Source organism: Oncorhynchus masou, chromosome 7, assembly GCF_036934945.1.
Source record: "Oncorhynchus masou masou isolate Uvic2021 chromosome 7, UVic_Omas_1.1, whole genome shotgun sequence".
Classification (NCBI taxonomy): domain Eukaryota; kingdom Metazoa; phylum Chordata; class Actinopteri; order Salmoniformes; family Salmonidae; genus Oncorhynchus; species Oncorhynchus masou.
The window spans coordinates 4,966,067-4,988,484 of NC_088218.1; the positions used below are offsets into that span (position 1 = coordinate 4,966,067).

At 45.2% G+C, this 22,418-nt stretch overlaps 1 protein-coding gene across 1 annotated transcript in view; it reads right to left on the reverse strand.

Annotated features, from left to right (window-relative positions):
• LOC135542928 (dystrophin-like) overlaps positions 1 to 22,418 on the reverse strand; it is a 28,676-nt gene that overhangs the window by 556 nt on the left and 5,702 nt on the right. Inside the window, exons 5-14 of the mRNA XM_064970063.1 lie at positions 19,828 to 19,913; positions 18,945 to 19,102; positions 17,375 to 17,541; positions 15,137 to 15,248; positions 13,751 to 13,887; positions 11,782 to 11,820; positions 8,737 to 8,802; positions 6,230 to 6,295; positions 1,047 to 1,205; positions 15 to 367 (exon numbers count right to left, since the gene is read on the reverse strand). Coding sequence (XP_064826135.1) covers positions 15 to 367; positions 1,047 to 1,205; positions 6,230 to 6,295; positions 8,737 to 8,802; positions 11,782 to 11,820; positions 13,751 to 13,887; positions 15,137 to 15,248; positions 17,375 to 17,541; positions 18,945 to 19,102; positions 19,828 to 19,913 — 1,343 coding nt within the window. The remainder of the gene's footprint in view (positions 1 to 14; positions 368 to 1,046; positions 1,206 to 6,229; positions 6,296 to 8,736; positions 8,803 to 11,781; positions 11,821 to 13,750; positions 13,888 to 15,136; positions 15,249 to 17,374; positions 17,542 to 18,944; positions 19,103 to 19,827; positions 19,914 to 22,418) is intronic.

The window sequence follows — 22,418 nt, forward strand, 5'->3', positions numbered from 1 at the left end:
GTGTGTGTGTATACTGTGTGTATAGTGTGTGTGTGTGTATAGTGTGTGTATAGTGTGTGTGTGTGTGTGTGTGTGTACTGTGTGTGTGTGTGTGTACAGTGTGTGCAGTGTGTGTTTCAGGACCTGTTCCAGTAGCTGTCTGAGCCGGTGTAGCTGTGACTCCAGTTGTTTGTTATGGTCCTCCAGGATCTGCATCCGAGCCTCCAGCCGTCCTTTGTGCTGCCTCAGCAGTTTGGCCTCAGCGATCAGCTCGGCGTCCCGTGGGCTCTGGGGCGAAGCGGGCAGCATCTCCGGGGGTGAGGGGAGTGGGGACAGACCCTGGTGGTCGTGGGCCTTCTTCAACTTGTCATACTCCGCCTGTAGTTTCCTGAGAGGGAGCGGACAGCGGTTAAGAGCGTCGGGCCAGAAACCGAAAGGTCACTGGTTCGAATCCCCGAGCCGACTAGGTAAAAAATCTGTTGATTTGCCCTTGAGCAAGGCACTTGACTGACATGTACACAATGGGACTCAGCTCGAGCCTGAAATCCAGAACCTGTTTCCTAACATCCCACTCTGTGATATACAGAGGAGTTGAATATTTACTCAAACAGACTGGTACCCAGGCTAACTCAGCTCAGTCTAGTTAATTAATCCCTAATTAATCCCTCAATCAAATTATTTTCTATCTGTTTTACAACAACATCAGTCACACAGTGCTTTACAGTAACTCGTCAAAGTAAATCAGTAAATCGTCAAATTTCATGACAACAAAAATTACCTTTTAGGTTTTAATTTAAGGTTAGGCATAAGATAAGGTTAGCAGTGTGGTGAGGGTTGAGGTTAGGTTTAAAATTATATATATGTTTTTTAATAGGTGGGGTTTATGACTTTGTGGCTGTGGTAACTAGTGACGACCTATCAACCCACAAGACAACCGTAAACCGACTGTCTGACACAACTGTAGAATCGTCTGGATCCAACATGGACGTTCGATGGAGAAGCTTGTCTATATCAGTTTGTCTGTGTTGGGATCAGATGGTATGAACGTGTCACACTGTTCCCCTCACCTGTTGTCTGACTCCAGGTCGTTGAGCACCCTCTCCAGCTCCCCCTTCTCCTCACTCTCCATGGAGATGAGGATCTGGGCAGGGCTGCGTGGCTGGCTGAGGGGAGAGCCCTGGTTCAGACTCTGACAGTAGTGCTGAATCAACAGGTGTTCATCATCACTACAGTGATAGAAGGAGGGAGGGAGAAGGAGAGAGGAGGGGGGGGCATACACACAGAGAGAGGTTGCTATTAGCTGACAGTCACACCAAACAGCCTCACAACGGCCAGCCAGTCAACTAACAACATTCATTTTCAGTTCCACAAAGACAGAGAGACAGAGTGGACACAACCAGCTATAAATTGACACATCTACCACAGATTGTTGTTCGGTATTCAATTATATTTGATTCAATTCAATGTTCAATGATCCACTCTGACAAATACATATCCTTTGAGATGTAGACCTGTTGGCTTGGGGGTAGGGTTAAAGTTGTGATATCATTCACCTGTTGGCTTGGGGGTGGGGTTAAAGTTGTGATATCATTCACCTGTTGGCTTGGGGGTGGGGCTAAAGTTGTGATATCATTCACCTGTTGGCTTGGGGGTAGGGTTAAAGTTGTGATATCATTCACCTGTTGGCTTGGGGGTGGGGTTAAAGTTGTGATATCATTCACCTGTTGGCTTGGGGGTGGGGTTAAAGTTGTGATATCATTCACCTGTTGGCTTGGGGGTAGGGTTAAAGTTGTGATATCATTCACCTGTAGGGTTAAAGTTGTGATATCATTCACCTGTTGGCTTGGGGGTAGGGTTAAAGTTGTGATATCATTCACCTGTTGGCTTGGGGGTGGGGCTAAAGTTGTGATATCATTAACCTGTTGGCTTGGGGGTGGGGCTAAAGTTGTGATATCATTCACCTGTTGGCTTGGGGGTGGGGCTAAAGTTGTGATATCATTCACCTGTTGGCTTGGGGGTAGGGTTAAAGTTGTGATATCATTCACCTGTTGGCTTGGGGGTGGGGTTAAAGTTGTGATATCATTAACATGTTGGCTTGGGGGTGGGGTTAAAGTTGTGATATCATTCACCTGTAGGGTTAAAGTTGTGATATCATTAACCTGTTGGCTTGGGGGTGGGGTTAAAGTTGTGATATCATTCACCTGTTGGCTTGGGGGTGGGGTTAAAGTTGTGATATCATTAACATGTTGGCTTGGGGGTAGGGTTAAAGTTGTGATATCATTCACCTGTTGGCTTGGGGGTGGGGCTAAAGTTGTGATATCATTAACCTGTTGGCTTGGGGGTGGGGCTAAAGTTGTGATATCATTCACCTGTTGGCTTGGGGGTGGGGCTAAAGTTGTGATATTCACCTGTTGGCTTGGGGGTAGGGTTAAAGTTGTGATATCATTCACCTGTTGGCTTGGGGGTGGGGTTAAAGTTGTGATATCATTAACATGTTGGCTTGGGGGTGGGGTTAAAGTTGTGATATCATTCACCTGTAGGGTTAAAGTTGTGATATCATTAACCTGTTGGCTTGGGGGTGGGGTTAAAGTTGTGATATCATTCACCTGTTGGCTTGGGGGTGGGGTTAAAGTTGTGATATCATTAACATGTTGGCTTGGGGGTAGGGTTAAAGTTGTGATATCATTAACCTGTTGGCTTGGGGGTAGGGTTAAAGTTGTGATATCATTAACCTGTTGGCTTGGGGGTAGGGTTAAAGTTGTGATATCATTCACCTGTTGGCTTGGGGGTAGGGTTAAAGTTGTGATATCATTAACCTGTTGGCTTGGGGGTGGGGTTAAAGTTGTGATATCATTCACCTGTTGGCTTGGGGTAGGGTTAAAGTTGTGATATCATTCACCTGTTGGCTTGGGGGTAGGGTTAAAGTTGTGATATCATTCACCTGTTGGCTTGGGGGTGGGGTTAAAGTTGTGATATCATTAACCTGTTGGCTTGGGGGTGGGGTTAAAGTTGTGATATCATTCATCTGTTGGCTTGGGGGTGGGGGTTAAAGTTGTGATATCATTCACCTGTTGGCTTGGGGTAGGTTAAAGTTGTGATATCATTCACCTGTTGGCTTGGGGGTGGGGTTAAAGTTGTGATATCATTAACCTGTTGGCTTGGGGGTGGGGTTAAAGTTGTGATATCATTCATCTGTTGGCTTGGGGGTAGGGTTAAAGTTGTGATATCATTAACCTGTTGGCTTGGGGGTGGGGTTAAAGTTGTGATATCATTCACCTGTTGGCTTGGGGGTAGGGTTAAAGTTGTGATATCATTCACCTGTTGGCTTGGGGGTAGGGTTAAAGTTGTGATATCATTCACCTGTTGGCTTGGGGGTAGGGTTAAAGTTGTGATATCATTCTGGCTGTTGGCTTGGGGGTAGGGTTAAAGTTGTGATATCATTCACCTGTTGGCTTGGGGGTAGGGTTAAAGTTGTGATATCATTAACCTGTTGGCTTGGGGTGGGGTTAAAGTTGTGATATCATTCACCTGTTGGCTTGGGGGTAGGGTTAAAGTTGTGATATCATTCACCTGTTGGCTTGGGGTGGGGTTAAAGTTGTGATATCATTAACCTGTTGGCTTGGGGTAGGGTTAACGTTGTGATATCATTCACCTGTTGGCTTGGGGGTAGGGTTAAAGTTGTGATATCATTAACCTGTTGGCTTGGGGTGGGGTTAAAGTTGTGATATCATTCATCTGTTGGCTTGGGGTGGGGTTAAAGTTGTGATATCATTCACCTGTTGGCTTGGGGGTAGGGTTAAAGTTGTGATATCATTCACCTGTTGGCTTGGGGTGGGGTTAAAGTTGTGATATCATTAACCTGTTGGCTTGGGGTGGGGTTAAAGTTGTGATATCATTCATCTGTTGGCTTGGGGGTAGGGTTAAAGTTGTGATATCATTAACCTGTTGGCTTGGGGGTAGGGTTAAAGTTGTGATATAATTCACCTGTTGGCTTGGGGTAGGGTTAAAGTTGTGATATCATTCACCTGTTGGCTTGGGGGTAGGGTTAAAGTTGTGATATCATTCACCTGTTGGCTTGGGGGTAGGGTTAAAGTTGTGATATCATTCTGGCTGTTGGCTTGGGGGTAGGGTTAAAGTTGTGATATCATTCACCTGTTGGCTTGGGGGTAGGGTTAAAGTTGTGATATCATTAACCTGTTGGCTTGGGGTGGGGTTAAAGTTGTGATATCATTCACCTGTTGGCTTGGGGGTGGGGTTAAAGTTGTGATATCATTAACCTGTTGGCTTGGGGGTAGGGTTAAAGTTGTGATATCATTCACCTGTTGGCTTGGGGGTGGGGTTAAAGTTGTGATATCATTAACCTGTTGGCTTGGGGGTGGGGTTAAAGTTGTGATATCATTAACCTGTTGGCTTGGGGGTAGGGTTAACGTTGTGATATCATTAACCTGTTGGCTTGGGGTAGGGTTAAAGTTGTGATATCATTCACCTGTTGGCTTGGGGGTGGGGTTAAAGTTGTGATATCATTCACCTGTTGGCTTGGGGGTGGGGTTAAAGTTGTGATATCATTCACCTGTTGGCTTGGGGGTAGGGTTAAAGTTGTGATATCATTAACCTGTTGGCTTGGGGGTTGGGTTAAAGTTGTGATATCATTAACCTGTTGGCTTGGGGTAGGGTTAAAGTTGTGATATCATTCACCTGTTGGCTTGGGGGTGGGGTTAAAGTTGTGATATCATTCACCTGTTGGCTTGGGGGTAGGGTTAAAGTTGTGATATCATTAACCTGTTGGCTTGGGGGTTGGGTTAAAGTTGTGATATCATTCACCTGTTGGCTTGGGGTAGGGTTAAAGTTGTGATATCATTCACCTGTTGGCTTGGGGGTGGGGTTAAAGTTGTAGGGTTAACGTTGTGGTATCTCTCTCTCTGTATCTGTCTCTCTCTGTATCTCTCTCTCTGTATATGTCTCTCTCTGTATCTCTCTCTCTGTATCTGTCTCTCTCTGTATCTGTCTCTCTCTGTATCCCTCTCTCTCTCTGTATCTCTCTCTCTCTGTATCTATCTCCCTCTGTATCTATCTCTCTCTCTGTGTGTATATCTCTGTATATCTCCCTCTGTATATATCTCTCTGTATCTATCTCGCTCTGTATCTATCTCTCTGTATCTATCTCTCTCTGTATCTATCACTCTCTGTCTCTATCACTCTCTGTCTCTCTATCTCTCTGTATCTCTATCTCTCTGTATCTCTATCTCTCTGTATCTCTATCTCTCTCTGTATCTATCTCCCTGTTTCTCTCTGTATCTATCTCTCTGTCTCTCTATCTCTCTATCTCTCTGTATCTCTATCTCTCTGTATCTCTATCTCTGTCTCTCTCTGTATCTGTATCTATCTCTCTATCTCTGTCTCTCTCTGTATCTGTATCTATCTCTCTCTATCTCTCTGTATCTATCTCTCTCTGTCTCTCTCTGTGAAACATTGTAATAATAGCAGGTATCCCACTTATCAGTCGCTCAAACATTAAGCCTCGAACACTTGTTCTGCGCTCTGAGAAAGGACTTATCAAATATATGTTAAGAGAGCTGTCGTGTGCATAGACAGGGATTGGAGGAGATTTATGAAAGTAGCCAATGATAGGAGAACATCCACAGATGATTCTCTATAGTTCACTGATAAAAGCCTGACAGGACAACATTGTATTTGGATTGTTCCCTATAGTTGGTTTATAGAGGGTCTATAGAGGGTCTGTAGATGGTCTATAGATGGTCTGTAGATGGTCAATAGATGGTCAGTAGATGGTCAATAGATGGTCTGTAGATGGTGTATATATGGTCTATAGAGGGTCTGTAGAGGGTCTGTAGATGGTCTATAGATGGTCTATAGATGGTCTGTAGATGGTCTATAGCTGGTTTATAGATGGTCTATAGATGGTCTGTAGCTATAGATGGTCAATAGATTGTCTATAGATGGTATATAACTATAGATGGTCTATAGATAGTCTATAGATATTCAACAGCGTGTCCAATGAACAGTGTGTGTGATAGTTAGTTGAGCATTTAAAATATTCAGCGTGCTCTGTTTAGGGGATAGTTAAATGGACCTTTAAAAACCATCCGTAGGAGACTCCAAGTGTTACTCATGACTGCTCTAGACAGAACCCACCTCACAGAGACAACACAGCTTCATACCTAACCCTCTGAGCCAATTCCTAAAGCAAGCCAATCAACGACAGGATTGAAAGAGGAAGGGGTGGGCTCACATGCTCTCATTGGGTGAGATACTGTCATTCAGATAAGATCCATTCCGGTTCTCCATTTCAGCTAACCTGTGGGGGGAGACACATTCATTTCAGTAGTCACATTCCACTCATTTCACTACCATTAGTACAGAATGAGCAGCACTGTCCAGGGCAATTCAGTGGTAGACCCTGGACTGAATACCATCTCTATTGTTCCAGGACAATTCAGTGGTAGACCCTGGACTCTGGACTGAATACCATCTCTATTGTTCCAGGACAATTCAGTGGTAGACCCTGGATTCTGGGCTGAATACCATCTCTATTGTTCCAGGACAATTCAGTGGTAGATTCTGGGATGAATACCATCTCTATTGTTCCAGGACAATTCAGTGGTAGACTCTGGGATGAATACCATCTCTATTGTTCCAGGACAATTCAGTGGTAGACTCTGGGCTGAATACCATCTCTATTGTTCCAGGACAATTCAGTGGTAGACTCTGGGATGAATACCATCTCTATTGTTTCAGGACAATTCAGTGGTAGACTCTGGGATGAATACCATCTCTATTGTTCCAGGACAATTCAGTGGTAGACTCTGGGATGAATACCATCTCTATTGTTCCAGGACAATTCAGTGGTAGACTCTGGGATGAATACCATCTCTATTGTTCCAGGACAATTCAGTGGTAGACTCTGGGATGAATACCATCTCTATTGTTCCAGAACAATTCAGTGGTAGACTCTGGGATGAATACCATCTCTATTGTTCCAGGACAATTCAGTGGTAGACTCTGGGATGAATACCATCTCTATTGTTCCAGAACAATTCAGTGGTAGACTCTGGGATGAATACCATCTCTATTGTTCCAGGACAATTCAGTGGTAGACTCTGGGATGAATACCATCTCTATTGTTTCAGGACAATTCAGTGGTAGACTCTGGGATGAATACCATCTCTATTGTTCCAGGACAATTCAGTGGTAGACTCTGGGATGAATACCATCTCTATTGTTCCAGGACAATTCAGTGGTAGACCCTGGATTCTGGGCTGAATACCATCTCTATTGTTCCAGGACAATTCAGTGGTAGACTCTGGGATGAATACCATCTCTATTGTTCCAGGACAATTCAGTGGTAGACCCTGGGCTGAATACCATCTCTATTGTTCCAGGACAATTCAGTGGTAGACCCTGGGCTGAATACCATCTCTATTGTTCCAGGACAATTCAGTGGTAGACTCTGGACTGAATACCATCTCTATTGTTCCAGGACAATTCAGTGGTAGACTCTGGACTGAATACCATTTCTATTGTTCCAGGACAATTCAGTGGTAGACTCTGGGCTGAATACCATTTCTATTGTTCCAGGACAATTCAGTGGTAGACTCTGGGATGAATACCATCTCTATTGTTCCAGGACAATTCAGTGGTAGACTCTGGGATGAATACCATCTCTATTGTTCCAGAACAATTCAGTGGTAGACTCTGGGATGAATACCATCTCTATTGTTCCAGGACAATTCAGTGGTAGACTCTGGGATGAATACCATCTCTATTGTTCCAGGACAATTCAGTGGTAGACCCTGGGCTGAATACCATTTCTATTGTTCCAGGACAATTCAGTGGTAGACTCTGGGATGAATACCATCTCTATTGTTCCAGGACAATTCAGTGGTAGACCCTGGGCTGAATACCATCTCTATTGTTCCAGGACAATTCAGTGGTAGACCCTGGGCTGAATACCATTTCTATTGTTCCAGGACAATTCAGTGGTAGACTCTGGGATGAATACCATCTCTATTGTTCCAGGACAATTCAGTGGTAGACCCTGGGCTGAATACCATCTCTATTGTTCCAGGACAATTCAGTGGTAGACCCTGGGCTGAATACCATCTCTATTGTTCCAGGACAATTCAGTGGTAGACTCTGGACTGAATACCATTTCTATTGTTCCAGGACAATTCAGTGGTAGACTCTGGACTGAATACCATCTCTATTGTTCCAGGACAATTCAGTGGTAGACCCTGGACTGAATACCATTTCTATTGTTCCAGGACAATTCAGTGGTAGACTCTGGGCTGAATACCATTTCTATTGTTCCAGGACAATTCAGTGGTAGACTCTGGGATGAATACCATCTCTATTGTTCCAGGACAATTCAGTGGTAGACTCTGGGCTGAATACCATTTCTATTGTTCCAGGACAATTCAGTGGTAGACTCTGGGCTGAATACCATCTCTATTGTTCCAGGACAATTCAGTGGTAGACTCTGGGCTGAATACCATGGTACAAGCCTCAGGTAAACGGTGACAGAGTAAAGATCCACCAGTTTAGTTAACAAGGGGAGAAAAACCTCTACTGAAGGTGGAATCAGCATTACACGAGAATGCCTGTCAGTATCTGGTTGAAACTAGGTCTAAAGTTCAACATTCAGTGAGTCTACACTCCCAGACACAGTACCTCTACAGTCAATCAGTAGCTGAGAGATTAGAGTCTAACTACGTAAATACACGTGTGTCTTTATCTTACCGGCTGGCGTAATGCTCGATGCGTGAATGGGTGTCGTCATGGGAAAGCTGGGGGGAGGACGCAGGCCTGCAGACAGGAGAGAGAGAGGAGAGGAGTGGAAGAGAACGAAAGAGAAAGACACAGAGGGAATAAAACCTAAAGATGTCAGCTGTTATGATCCAGACAACACACGCTTCAACAGGTCCACTAGACCGTGACATGTCAATATGAACCACAGAGCTCTATATAACCCCTAGCACCCACAGCACAGTGCAGAGACAGGATGAGTTATAACATGATATATAGTGCCTTGCGAAAGTATTCGGCCCCCTTGAACTTTGCGACCTTTTGCCACATTTCAGGCTTCAAACATAAAGATATAAAACTGTATTTTTTGTGAAGAATCAACAACAAGTGGGACACAATCATGAAGTGGAACGACATTTATTGGATATTTCAAACTTTTTAACAAATCAAAAACTGAAAAATTGGGCGTGCAAAATTATTCAGCCCCTTGACTTTCAGTGCAGTAAACTCTCTCAGAAGTTCAGTGAGGATCTCTGAATGATCCAATGTTGACCTAAATGACTAATGATGATAAATACAATCCACCTGTGTGTAATCAAGTCTCCGTATAAATGCACCTGCACTGTGATAGTCTCAGAGGTCCGTTAAAAGCGCAGAGAGCATCATGAAGAACAAGGAACACACCAGGCAGGTCCGAGATACTGTTGTGAAGAAGTTTAAAGCCGGATTTGGATACAAAAAGATTTCCCAAGCTTTAAACATCCCAAGGAGCACTGTGCAAGCGATAATATTGAAATGGAAGGAGTATCAGACCACTGCAAATCTACCAAGACCTGGCCGTCCCTCTAAACTTTCAGCTCATACAAGGAGAAGACTGATCAGAGATGCAGCCAAGAGGCCCATGATCACTCTGGATGAACTGCAGAGATCTACAGCTGAGGTGGGAGACTCTGTCCATAGGACAACAATCAGTCGTATATTGCACAAATCTGGCCTTTATGGAAGAGTGGCAAGAAGAAAGCCACTTCTTAAAGATATCCATAAAAAGTGTAGTTTAAAGTTTGCCACAAGCCACCTGGGAGACACACCAAACATGTGGAAGAAGGTGCTCTGGTCAGATGAAACCAAAATGTAACTTTTTGGCAACAATGCAAAACGTTATGTTTGGCGTAAAAGCAACACAGCTCATCACCCTGAACACACCATACCCACTGTCAAACATGGTGGTGGCAGCATCATGGTTTGGGCCTGCTTTTCTTCAGCAGGGACAGGGAAGATGGTTAAAATTGATGGGAAGATGGTTGGAGCCAAATACAGGACCATTCTGGAAGAAAACCTGATGGAGTCTGCAAAGACCTGAGACTGGGACGGAGATTTGTCTTCCAACAAGACAATGATCCAAAACATAAAGCAAAATCTACAATGGAATGGTTCAAAAATAAACATATCCAGGTGTTAGAATGGCCAAGTCAAAGTCCAGACCTGAATCCAATCGAGAATCTGTGGAAAGAACTGAAAACTGCTGTTCACAAATGCTTTCCATCCAACCTCACTGAGCTCGAGCTGTTTTGCAAGGAGGAATGGGAAAAAATTTCAGTCTCTCGATGTGCAAAACTGATAGAGACATACCCCAAGCGACTTACAGCTGTAATCGCAGCAAAAGGTGGCGCTACAAAGTATTAACTTAAGGGGGCTGAATAATTTTGCATGCCCATTTTCTCAGTTTTTGATTTGTTAAAAAAGTTTGAAATATCCAATAAATGTTGTTCCACTTCATGATTGTGTCCCACTTGTTGTTGATTCTTCACAAAAAAATACAGTTTTATATCTTTATGTTTGAAGTCTGAAATGTGGCAAAAGGTCGCAAAGTTCAAGGGGGCCGAATACTTTCGCAAGGCACTGTAGACTACAGTAACAGGATGAGTTATAACATGATATAGACTACAGGATGAGTTATAACCTGATATAGACTACAGTGCAGAGACAGGATGAGTTATAACATGATATAGACTACAGGATGAGTTATAACATGATATAGACTACAGTACAGAGACAGGATGAGTTATAACATGATATAGACTACAGTACAGAGACAGGATGAGTTATAACATGATATAGACTACAGGATGAGTTATAACATGATATAGACTACAGTAACAGGGATGAGTTATAACATGATATAGACTACAGGATGAGTTATAACATGATATAGACTACAGTACAGAGACAGGATGAGTTATAACATGACATAGACTACAGTACAGAGACAGGATGAGTTATAACATGACATAGACTACAGTACAGAGACAGGATGAGTTATAACATGACATAGACTACAGTACAGTAACATGATGAGTTATAACATGATATAGACTACAGGATGAGTTATAACCTGATATAGACTACAGTGCAGAAACAGGATGAGTTATAACATGATATGGACTACAGGATGAGTTATAACCTGATATAGACTACAGTAACAGGGATGAGTTATAATATGATATAGACTACAGGATGAGTTATAACATGATATAGACTACAGTAACAGGGATGAGTTATAATATGATATAGACTACAGGATGAGTTATAACATGATATAGACTACAGTACAGAGACAGGATGAGTTATAACATGACATAGACTACAGTACAGTAACATGATGAGTTATAACATGATATAGACTACAGGATGAGTTATAACCTGATATAGACTACATGATGAGTTATAACATGATATAGACTACAGGATGAGTTATAACATGATATAGACTACAGGATGAGTTATAACATGATATAGACTACATGATGAGTTATAACATGATATAGACTACAGTACTTTGTATGACAGACAACATGTGGATGAGTGTTGTGTTGTGCTGGTTTAATGTTCTGCAGCAGACACAGGATACATGAACACTGACAGCCACATAAAATAACTAACAGGAGTGTGTGTGTGTGTGCGTGCGTGTGCGTGTGTGCGTGCGTGTGTGTGTGTGTGTATGCGTCTGTATTGGTGTGTGACACTGAACAGGGTACTCACGCATGATCTACCGGCCAGAAGTTGATCAGAGTTACGGGACTGGAACACAGGAGAGGTGACATGAGACGCAGGACCTCAAAACGCATTAGAACAAACACACACAAGTCCCCATACTCAACTCTCACAAACAAACACACACACACACACACACACACACACCTCATACTGGAACACAGGAGAGGTCAGATGAAGACATGACACGCAGGGCCTCACCTCAAAACACATTAGAACCAACACACACACACACAAGTCCCCATACTCAACTCTCACAAACACACACACACACACACACCCACCCTCATACTCCACTCTCACACACACAGATTACCAGGGTTGTTTTATAAGAGCAGGTTTAATTGGTTGTGTGTGTGTGTGTGTGTGTGTGTGTGTGTGTGTGTGTGTGTGTGTGTGTGTGTGTGTGTGTGTGTGTGTGTGTGTGTGTGTGTGTGTGTGTGTGTGTGTGTGTGTGAACATGTCTCTCTCTGTGTATTTGAACGTTCTCTGGATTCTATACGGTTCAGCCCAATGGCATCAAAAGGGACAGACTGTCTGATCTACTCACTGTTTGGTCTTCCAACAGATACACCTTTATTCATGCAGGTCTGACGCATGACTTCTCTGCATCACACACACACACACACGCGCACGAGCGTTCACTGACATCAAATATCATCAAATAAATCTGAATTTACCAGAGCAACTAAAGAAATCACTCAGTGAACAATTCAGGCCAAGGGCAAGTAGACATAATCACAGACGCACACACACACAGATACACAGGCACACACACACACACACACACACACACACACACACACACACACACAGATACACAGGTACACACACAGGCACACACACAGATACACAGGCACACACACACACAGATACACAGGCACACACACACACACACACACACACACAGAGAGACACACAGCATCCTGACAAGGTGACAGTGAATGCATTAGTTTGCATGGCTGCTAGCCTGGCAGGCTGAGAATCTCTCTACATTTTCTGTCTCAACTGATTCTTCAACCCGCCAGTGTGAGCTAAGCTATCATTTGTGTGTGTGTGTGCACGCGTGTGTCTATGTGTATGTGTCTGTGTGTGTGTGCACGCGTGTGTCTATGTGTATGTATCTGTGTGTGTGTGTGCATGCGTGTGTCTATGTGTGTGTGTGTGTTTGTGTGTATGTGTGGTCTAAGTGTATGTATCTGTGTGTGTGTGTGCGTGCGTGTGTCTGTGTGTGTGTGTGTGGTATAGTAGTCAGGGAAAGGGACTAGATCACCTAGGCCAGATGTTAGACCTAAACCAGCCCCCGTCCCTTAGGCCAGATGTTAGACCTAAACTAGCCCCTGTCCCTTAGGCCAGATGTTAGACCTAAACTAGCCCCTGTCCCTTAGGCCAGATGTTAGACCTAAACTAGCCCCTGTCCCTTAGGCCAGATGTTAGACCTAAACTATCCCCTGTCCCTTAGGCCAGATGTTAGACCTAAACTAGTCCCTGTCCCTTAGGCCAGATGTTAGACCTAAACCAGCCCCTGTTCCTTAGGCCAGATGTTAGACCTAAACTAGCCCCTGTCCTTTAGGCCAGATGTTAGACCTAAACCAGCCCCTGTCCCTTAGGCCAGATGTTAGACCTAAACTAGCCCCTGTCCCTTAGGCCAGATGTTAGACCTAAACTAGCCCCTGTCCCTTAGGCCAGATGTTAGACCTAAACCAGCCCCCGTCCCTTAGGCCAGATGTTAGACCTAAACCAGCCCCTGTCCTTTAGGCCAGATGTTAGACCTAAACCAGCCCCTGTCCTGTCCCTTAGGCCAGATGTTAGACCTAAACCAGCCCCTGTCCTGTCCCTTAGGCCAGATGTTAGACCTAAACCAGCCCCTGCCCTGTCTCTGTGTGTGTGTGTGTGTGTGTGTGTGTGTGTGTGTGTGTGTGTGTGTGTGTGTGTGTGTGTGTGTGTGTGTACTCACGTCTCCAGGTTGTCCCCCTCCAGGATGGTCTGCACAGGGAGGTAGCCCATACGGGGGTGCTTAGCGAAGTATCGTTTGGTCCTGAATTTGTTTTTCAGTACCTTGGCAAAGTCCCTCACATCCTCCCCTGACGTAGTCTGAAACACACAGAACAAAGACCCCTTGTTCACAGCCCTCGTCTACAGATCCACAACACACACAGTGACACACCCAAACACACAGACACACATAAACACACACATAGACACAGACACCCACACAATGACACACACACACACACAGACACCCAAACACATAGACACAGACACCCACACAATGACACACCCAAACACACATAGACACACACACACACCCACCCACACAATGACACACCCAAACACACATAGACACACACACACCCCACCCACACACAGACACACACACCCACACACACACACACACAGACACACACCCTACTTTCAGCAGTGGGCAGTGGCGAATGGAAACATCCGTGTTGATTCAGGTTTATGTGACTGTTGTGAAGTGGTGTTAACTGTCTGACAACCACATTCAACTGGTAGGAAAGACACACACTGACTTCATCTTGACAGGTTCATGGACCCAGCAAATACAGGGATTTATTTACCTGTCAGAAATACACCACCACACACACACACACACACACACACACACACACACACACACACACACACGCATGTACCCACACACACACACACGTACCCACACACACACACACACACATCCATGTACCCACACACACACACACACGCATGTACCCACACACACACACACACACACACACACACACACACACACACACACACACACACACACACACACACACACACACGCATGTACCCACACACACACACACGTACCCACACACACACACACACACACACATCCATGTACCCACACACACACACACACACATGTACCCACACACACACACACGCATGTACCCACACACACACACACATGTACCCACACACACACACACGCATGTACCCACACACACACACGCATGTACCCACACACACACACACGCATGTACACACACACACACACACGCATGTACCCACACACACACACACACACACACACACACGCATGTACCCCCACACACACACACACGCATGTACCCACACACACATGTACCCACACACACACACACACACAAACATGTACCCCACACACACACACACACACACACACACACACGCATGTACCCACACACACACACACGTACCCACACACACACACACACACACACGCATGTACCCACACACACACACACACACGCATGTACCCACACACACACACACACACATGTACCTACACCCACACACACACACATGTACCCACACCCACACTGTGTATACATACCGGTGTACAGTACTCCACCATGGGGTATTGCATCTTGTGTCCCTTAGCCACACGGCCAGAGAAGAAGCAGCTTTGGCAGATGTCATAGTTAAAATGCTTTAAGCTTCGGTACCTGATGAAGAGAGGCAGACAGGGACAGAGGTTACACAGGGAGGCAGACAGGGACAGAGGTTACACACAGAGAGAGGCAGACAGGGACAGAGGTTACACAGAGAGAGGCAGACAGGGACAGAGTTACACAGAGAGAGGCAGACAGAGAGAGAGGTTACACAGAGAGAGGCAGACAGAGACAGAGTTACACAGAGAGAGGCAGACAGGGACAGAGATTACACAGAGAGAGAGGCAGACAGGGACAGAGGTTACACAGAGAGAGAGGCAGACAGGGACAGAGGTTACACAGAGAGAGAGGCAGACAGGGACAGAGGTTACACAGAAAGAGGCAGACAGGGACAGAGGTTACACAGAGAGAGGCAGACAGGGACAGAGGTTACACAGAGAGAGGCAGACAGGGACAGAGGTTACACAGAGAGAGGCAGACAGGGACAGAAATTACACAGAGAAGCAGACAGGGACAAAGGTTACACAGAGAGGCAAACAGAGAGAGGCAGACAGGGACAGAGATTACACACAGAGAGGCAGACAGAGACAGAGGTTACACTGAGAGAGGCAGACAGAGACAGAGGTTACACAGAGAGAGGCAGACAGGGACAGAGGTTACACAGAGAGAGGCAGACAGGGACAGAGGTTACACAGAGAGAGGCAGACAGGGACAGAGGCTACACAGGGAGGCAGACAGGGACAGAAATTACACAGAGAAGCAAACAGAGAGAGGCAGACAGGGACAGAGGTTACACAGAGAGAGGCAGACAGGGACAAAGGTTACACAGAGAGGCAAACAGAGAGAGGCAGACAGGGACAGAGATTACACACAGAGAGGCAGACAGAGACAGAGGTTACACTGAGAGAGGCAGACAGAGACAGAGGTTACACAGAGAGAGGCAGACAGAGACAGAGTTACACAGAGAGAGGCAGACAGAGACAGAGGTTACACAGAGAGAGGCAGACAGGGACAGAGATTACACACAGAGAGGCAGACAGAGACAGAGGTTACACAGAGAGAGGCAGACAGAGAGAGGCAGAAAGGGACAGAGAATACACAGAGAGGGACAGACAGAGACAGAGGTTACACAGAGAGAGGCAGACAGAGACAGAGGTTACACAGAGAGAGGCAGACAGAGACAGAGGTTACACAGAGACAGGCAGACAGAGACAGAGGATACACAGAGAGAGGCAGACAGAGACAGAGGTTACACAGAGAGGCAGACGGGGACAGAGGTTACACAGAGAGAGGCAGACAGGGACAGAGGTTACACAGAAAGAGGCAGACAGGGACAGAGGTTACACAGAGAGAGGCAGACAGGGACAGAGATAACACAGAGAGAGGCAGACGGGGACAGAGGTTACACAGAGAGAGGGGACACTGGGGGAGGAGATGTGACACCTAAACCTAAAGGTCAACTTGTTAATTGTTTACTCCATGTGTAACTCTGTGTTGTCTGTTCACACTGCTATGCTTTATCTTGGCCAAGTCGCAGTTGCAAATGAGAACTTGTTCTCAACTAGCCTACCTGGTTAAATAAAGGTGAAATAAAACTTCCAAGGTTGAGGTCATGGAGTTGTGTTCCTGGGGTCAACTAAGGGTTACTGTTATTGTGACTTTGGAAACGTTGGGATTTAATAAAGGGGCTTGAGAAGTCTGAGGCTACAGCTCAATGACACCCTACACTCTATATAGTGCACTACTTTTGACCAGAGCTCAATGTGGCCGCCCTATGTAGACAATGGTCTAAAGTAGAGCACTACCTATGGGGAATAGGGTGTGATTTGAGACTTGCCCATGGAGAGTGCTACTGAGAAGAAACAAGAGAGAAAGAAAGGGAGAGCCTGTCTCTCTCTCTGTGTCTGTCTGTCTGTGTCTGTCTGTCTGTCTGTCTGTCTGTCTGTCTGTCTGTCTGTCTCTCTGTCTGTCTGTCTGTCTCTCTCTCTCTGTCTGTGTCTCTCTCTCCTCTCTGTCTGTCTGTCTGTCTGTCTGTCTGTCTCTCTCTCTGCATGTCTGTCTGTCTGTCTGTCTCTCTCTCTCTGTCTGTGTCTCTCTCTCCTCTCTGTCTGTCTGTCTGTCTCTCTGTCTCTCTGTCTGTCTGTCTGTCTGTCTGTCTGTCTGTCTGTCTGTCTGTCTACCTGAAGCCGATGATAGGACACTCCTTGCAGATGTTACACTTGGCCTGGTGTTTGGCTGTCTCAGCAGCCGCCACACGGTGTAAGACAGGCAGCCACACCATCGACTGAGGCTCCAGACGCATCCAGTCCAGGAACATAGCAGCTTCCAGCTCTGGCTTGTTATTGGCCTGTTAGACAGGAAGTACAATACATAACCAATCAGGAACAGAGCAGCTTCCAGCTCTGGCTTGTTATTGGCCTGTTAGACAGGAAGTACAATACATAACCCATCAGGAACATAGCAGCTTCCAGCTCTGGCTTGTTATTGGCCTGTTAGACAGGAAGTACAATACATAACCACTCAGGATCAGAGCAGCTTCCATCTCTGGCTTGTTATTGGCCTGTTAGACAGGAAGTACAATACATAACCAATCAGGAACATAGCAGCTTCCAGCTCTGGCTTGTTATTGGCCTGTTAGAAATAGTTTAACACACATACAACCAATTATGTAAGATCTACGGTCAGCAAGAGGGAAGGTTTCACTAATAGGACAAACCAGTGGTATTTACAGTCTAAATATGTATAAGTTATGTATAAAGTGTTATATTACTCTAGAACAAACAAGCTGTTTTACCAGTATAAAATAATACAGAACTACAAACTCTCAGGCTACTGTTTTCTCATGGATTGTAAAGTAGGGGTTTTCCATTCCTCTCTACATATTGTCCCATGGACATATTTACTGCTGGGTACCGATGCAGTGATGACTGTAGAGAAGTTATTTCCACTGGCTGACAGATGGACCATAGATTACAGATCACCATAGGGTAATGGATTTACTGTGGCTAACTGCACAGGCAGTTAACCCACTGTTCCTAGGCCGTCATTGAAAATAAGAATTTGTTCTTAACTGACTTGCCTAGTAAAATAAAGGTAAAAAAAAAAAGAAATTCAGTATGGTGATTCACTATAGCTTATAGGCTAACAGATGTACTTTGGCTAACATAGCTTGCAGGCTAACATATGTTCTTTGGCTAACATAGCTAGCAGGCTAACATGTGTTCTTTGGCTAACATAGCTAGCAGGCTAACATGTGTTCTTTGGCTAACATAGCTAACAGGCTAACATGTGTTCTTTGGCTAACATAGCTAGCAGGCTAACAGATGTACTTTGGCTAAATTGGCTGCTGTGGATGATCTAGAAAGATGATTCCAACTCAGATCTTCCCAGCAGTCCTGTCTGATGTCCTTCTTTTATTCCTATTTTTTATTATAATATTTTTTTGTATGGTATTTTCAGAGTGCAATGTATAGACCTACTGATTAACCACAAATGACTCTCTACCTAAAGAGACACAGACATTTTCCCACAGTGTACAGTATGGTTACCGTGTGATCTGCAGAATGTGCTTAACACAGTAGTGTGGAATGTGAGGTAGTTTATACGCCTGTATGTTATATGTACGTTGTTTGTCTGTGTGTTTATGTGTGTGTGTGTAAGCATGTGTGCGTGAGTGAGTGCATGTGTGTATGTGCGTCCGTGCGTGTGTGTGTGTGCATAGCTAGGACCACAGCTACTAGCTTCACATACAAACTGGAAGCAGCTGCGGACGCTGGGCTCGATGTTGGAGCCCCCGAAGGAGGCCACCTCTCCCAGCTGACGGGGGATCTGGATGGAATCATGGAGGAGAAGACCCAACCTCCGCTGGTCACAGAACCCTGTTGCACTGGCTACCTGGCGGAACAGGACTGGTAGAGGTGGGGGAGGAGGGAGGGAGGGGAGTGGGGGAGGGAGGGAGGGGGGGGGGGGGGGAGGGGGGGGATGGGGAGGTTGGGGAGGGAGGAGGGGAGGGTGGGGAGGGAGGGAGGGGGGAGGGAGGAGAGAGGGAGTGAGGGAGGGAGGGAGGGAGGGGGGGGGGGAGGGAGGAGGGAGGGAGGGAGGGGAGGGAGGAGGGGGAGGGAGAGGGGAGGGAGGGGGGCGGAGGGAGGGGGGGGAGGGAGCAATGGAGAGAGGTAAATACCCAAGTCAAGAGATACATACTAACATACTAACAGACTAGACCACATGGATACTGTCTCTATATACTAGTTATACTAACAGACTAGACCACATGGATACTGTCTCTATATACTAGTTATACTAGTTATACTAACAGACTAGACCACATGGATACTGTCTCTATATACTAGTTATACTAACAGACTAGACCACATGGATACTGTCTCTATATACTAGTTATACTAGTTATACTAACAGACTAGACCACATGGATACTGTCTCTATATACTAGTTATACTAACAGACTAGACCACATGGATACTGTCTCTATATACTAGTTATACTAGTTATACTAACAGACTAGACCACATGGATACTGTCTCTATATACTAGTTATACTAGTTATACTAACAGACTAGACCACATCTGTATTTGTCTTCCAGGTGTGGTAATATAAAGATCAGTCACTACTTACATCTGTATTTGTCTTCCAGGTGTGCTTTGCAGAGTGAGATGATGCCGGTTTTGAAGGACAGAGTTCTGATTTTTCCACTTCTTCCTCTGTGAAACCAATCAATCATATCAATAAATCAGATGTCAATCAATAAGATACTCATCAATCAGTGAGTGTAGTTAGGGACGTGTCGTTAGGGATGTGTCGTTAAGTACGTGTCGTTAAGTACGTGTCGTTAGCGATGTGTCGTCAGGGACGTGTGTCGTTAGGGACGTGTGTCGTTAGGGACGTGTGTCGTTAGGGACGTGTGTCGTTAGGGACGTGTGTCGTTAGGGACGTGTGTCGTTAGGGACGTGTGTCGTTAGGGACGTGTGTCGTTAGGGACGTGTCGATAAGTACGTGTCGTTAAGTACGTGTCGTTAGGGACGTGTCGTTAAGTATGTGTCGTTAGGGACGTGTCGTTAGGGACGTGTCGTTAAGTACGTGTCGTTAGGGACGTGTCGTTAGGGACGTGTCGTTAGGGACGTGTCGTTAAGTACGTGTCGTTAAGTACGTGCCGTTAAGTATGTGTCGTTAGGGACGTGTCGTTAAATACGTGTCGTTAAGTACGTGTTGTTAAGTACGTGTCGTTAAGTACGTGTCGTTAAGGACGTGTCGTTAGGGACGTGTCGGTAAGTACGTGTCGATAGGGACGTGTCGTTAGGGACGTGCCGTTAGGGACGTGTCGTTAAGTACGTGTCGTTAAGGACGTGTCGTTAAGGACGTGTCGTTAACCTGTTGAAACTCCCCATCCCGGATCCGGGATCGTGACTAAAGCCTCAGGCTCATTAGCATAACGCAACGTTAACGATTTCTGAAAATCGCAAATAAAATGAAAATAATGCGCCTGCTCTCAAGCTTAGCCTTTTCTTAACAACACTGTCATCTCAGATTTTCAAAATATGCTTTTGAACCATAGAAATTGACTAATTTGTGTAAGAGTATGCTAAGCTAGCTTAGCATTTTGAGTAGCATTTAGCACGCAATATTTTCACAAAAACCAGATAACCAAATAAATAAAATCATTTACCTTTGAAGAGCTTCGGATGTTTTCAATGAGGAGACTCTCAGTTACATACCAAATGCGCAGTTTTTCCTGAAAGCGTCTGTGTGTAGGAGAAATCGTTCCGTTTTGTACATCGCATTTGGCTACCGAAACGAACCGAAAATTCAGTCACCTACAACGTCAAACTTTTTCCGAATTAACTCCATAATATCGACGAAACATGGCAAACGTTGTTTGGAATCAATCCTCAAGGTGTTTTTTCACATAACTCTTCATTGATATATCGTTCGTGGAAGCTTGCATTCTTCTCTAAATTCCATGGAAAAATACTTGCAGCTGACTTTTGCGCACCAATTTCGGCGCAGGACACCGGGCGGACACCTGGTAAATGTGGTCTCTTATGGTCAATCTTCCAATGATATGCCTACAAATACGTCACAATGCTGCAGACACCTTGGGAAACGACAGAAAGGGCAGACTTACTCCTCTCGCATTCACAGCCATATAAGGAGACAATGGAAAACAGAGCCTCAAAAATCCTGCTCATTTCCTGGATGCCGTCTCATCTTGGTTTTGCCTGAAGCTCACGTTCTAGGGCACGCACAGAAAATATCTTTGTAGTTCTGGACACGTCAGAGGGTTTTCTTTCGAAAGCTATCAATTATATGCATAGTCGAGCATCTTTTTGTGACAAAAACGTTTTTCATCCAAAAATGAAATAGCGCCCCCATAGCATCAAGAGGTTATTAAGTATGTGTCGTTAGGGACGTGTCGTTAAGGACGTGTCGTTAGGGACGTGTCGTTAAGGACGTGTCATTAGGGACGTGTCGATAGGGACGTGTCGTTAGGGACGTGTCGATAGGGACGCGTCGATAGGGACGCGTCGATAGGGACGCGTCGATAGGGACGCGTCGTTAGGGACGCGTCGTTAGGGACGCGTCGATAGGGACGCGTCGATAGGGACGCGTCGTTAGGGACGTGTCGTTAGGGACGTGTCGATAAAACTTCTTATGGCTGCAGGGGCAGTATTGAGTAGCTTGGATGAAAGGTGCCCATTGTAAACGGGCTGCTCCTCAGTCCCAGTTGCTAATATATGCATATTATTATTAGCATTGGATAGAAAACACTTTGAAGTTTCTAAAACTGTTTGAACGATGTCTATGAATATAACAGAACTCATATGGCAGGCAAAAACCTGAGAAGAAATCCAAACAGGAAGTGGGAAATCTGAGGTTGGTCGATTTTCAACCCAGCCCCTATTGAATACACAGTGGGATATTGAACAAGTTGCACTTCCACTAGATGTCAACCGTCTTTAGAAATTTGAATGAGGCTTCTACTGTGTTGTGGAGCCGGATGGGAGCTGTTTGAGTCAGTGGTCTGGCAGAGAGCCAGGTCCTGGTCACACGCATTTCACATTAAGTAGAGGTATATCTATATTTCCATGTCTAACAATTGTATTTATTGACATTTATAATGAGTATTTCTGTAAAATGAATGTAAAACAAAAGTAAAATGGCTCTCTGCAATATCACCGGATGTTTTTGGAACTAGTGAACGTAACGCG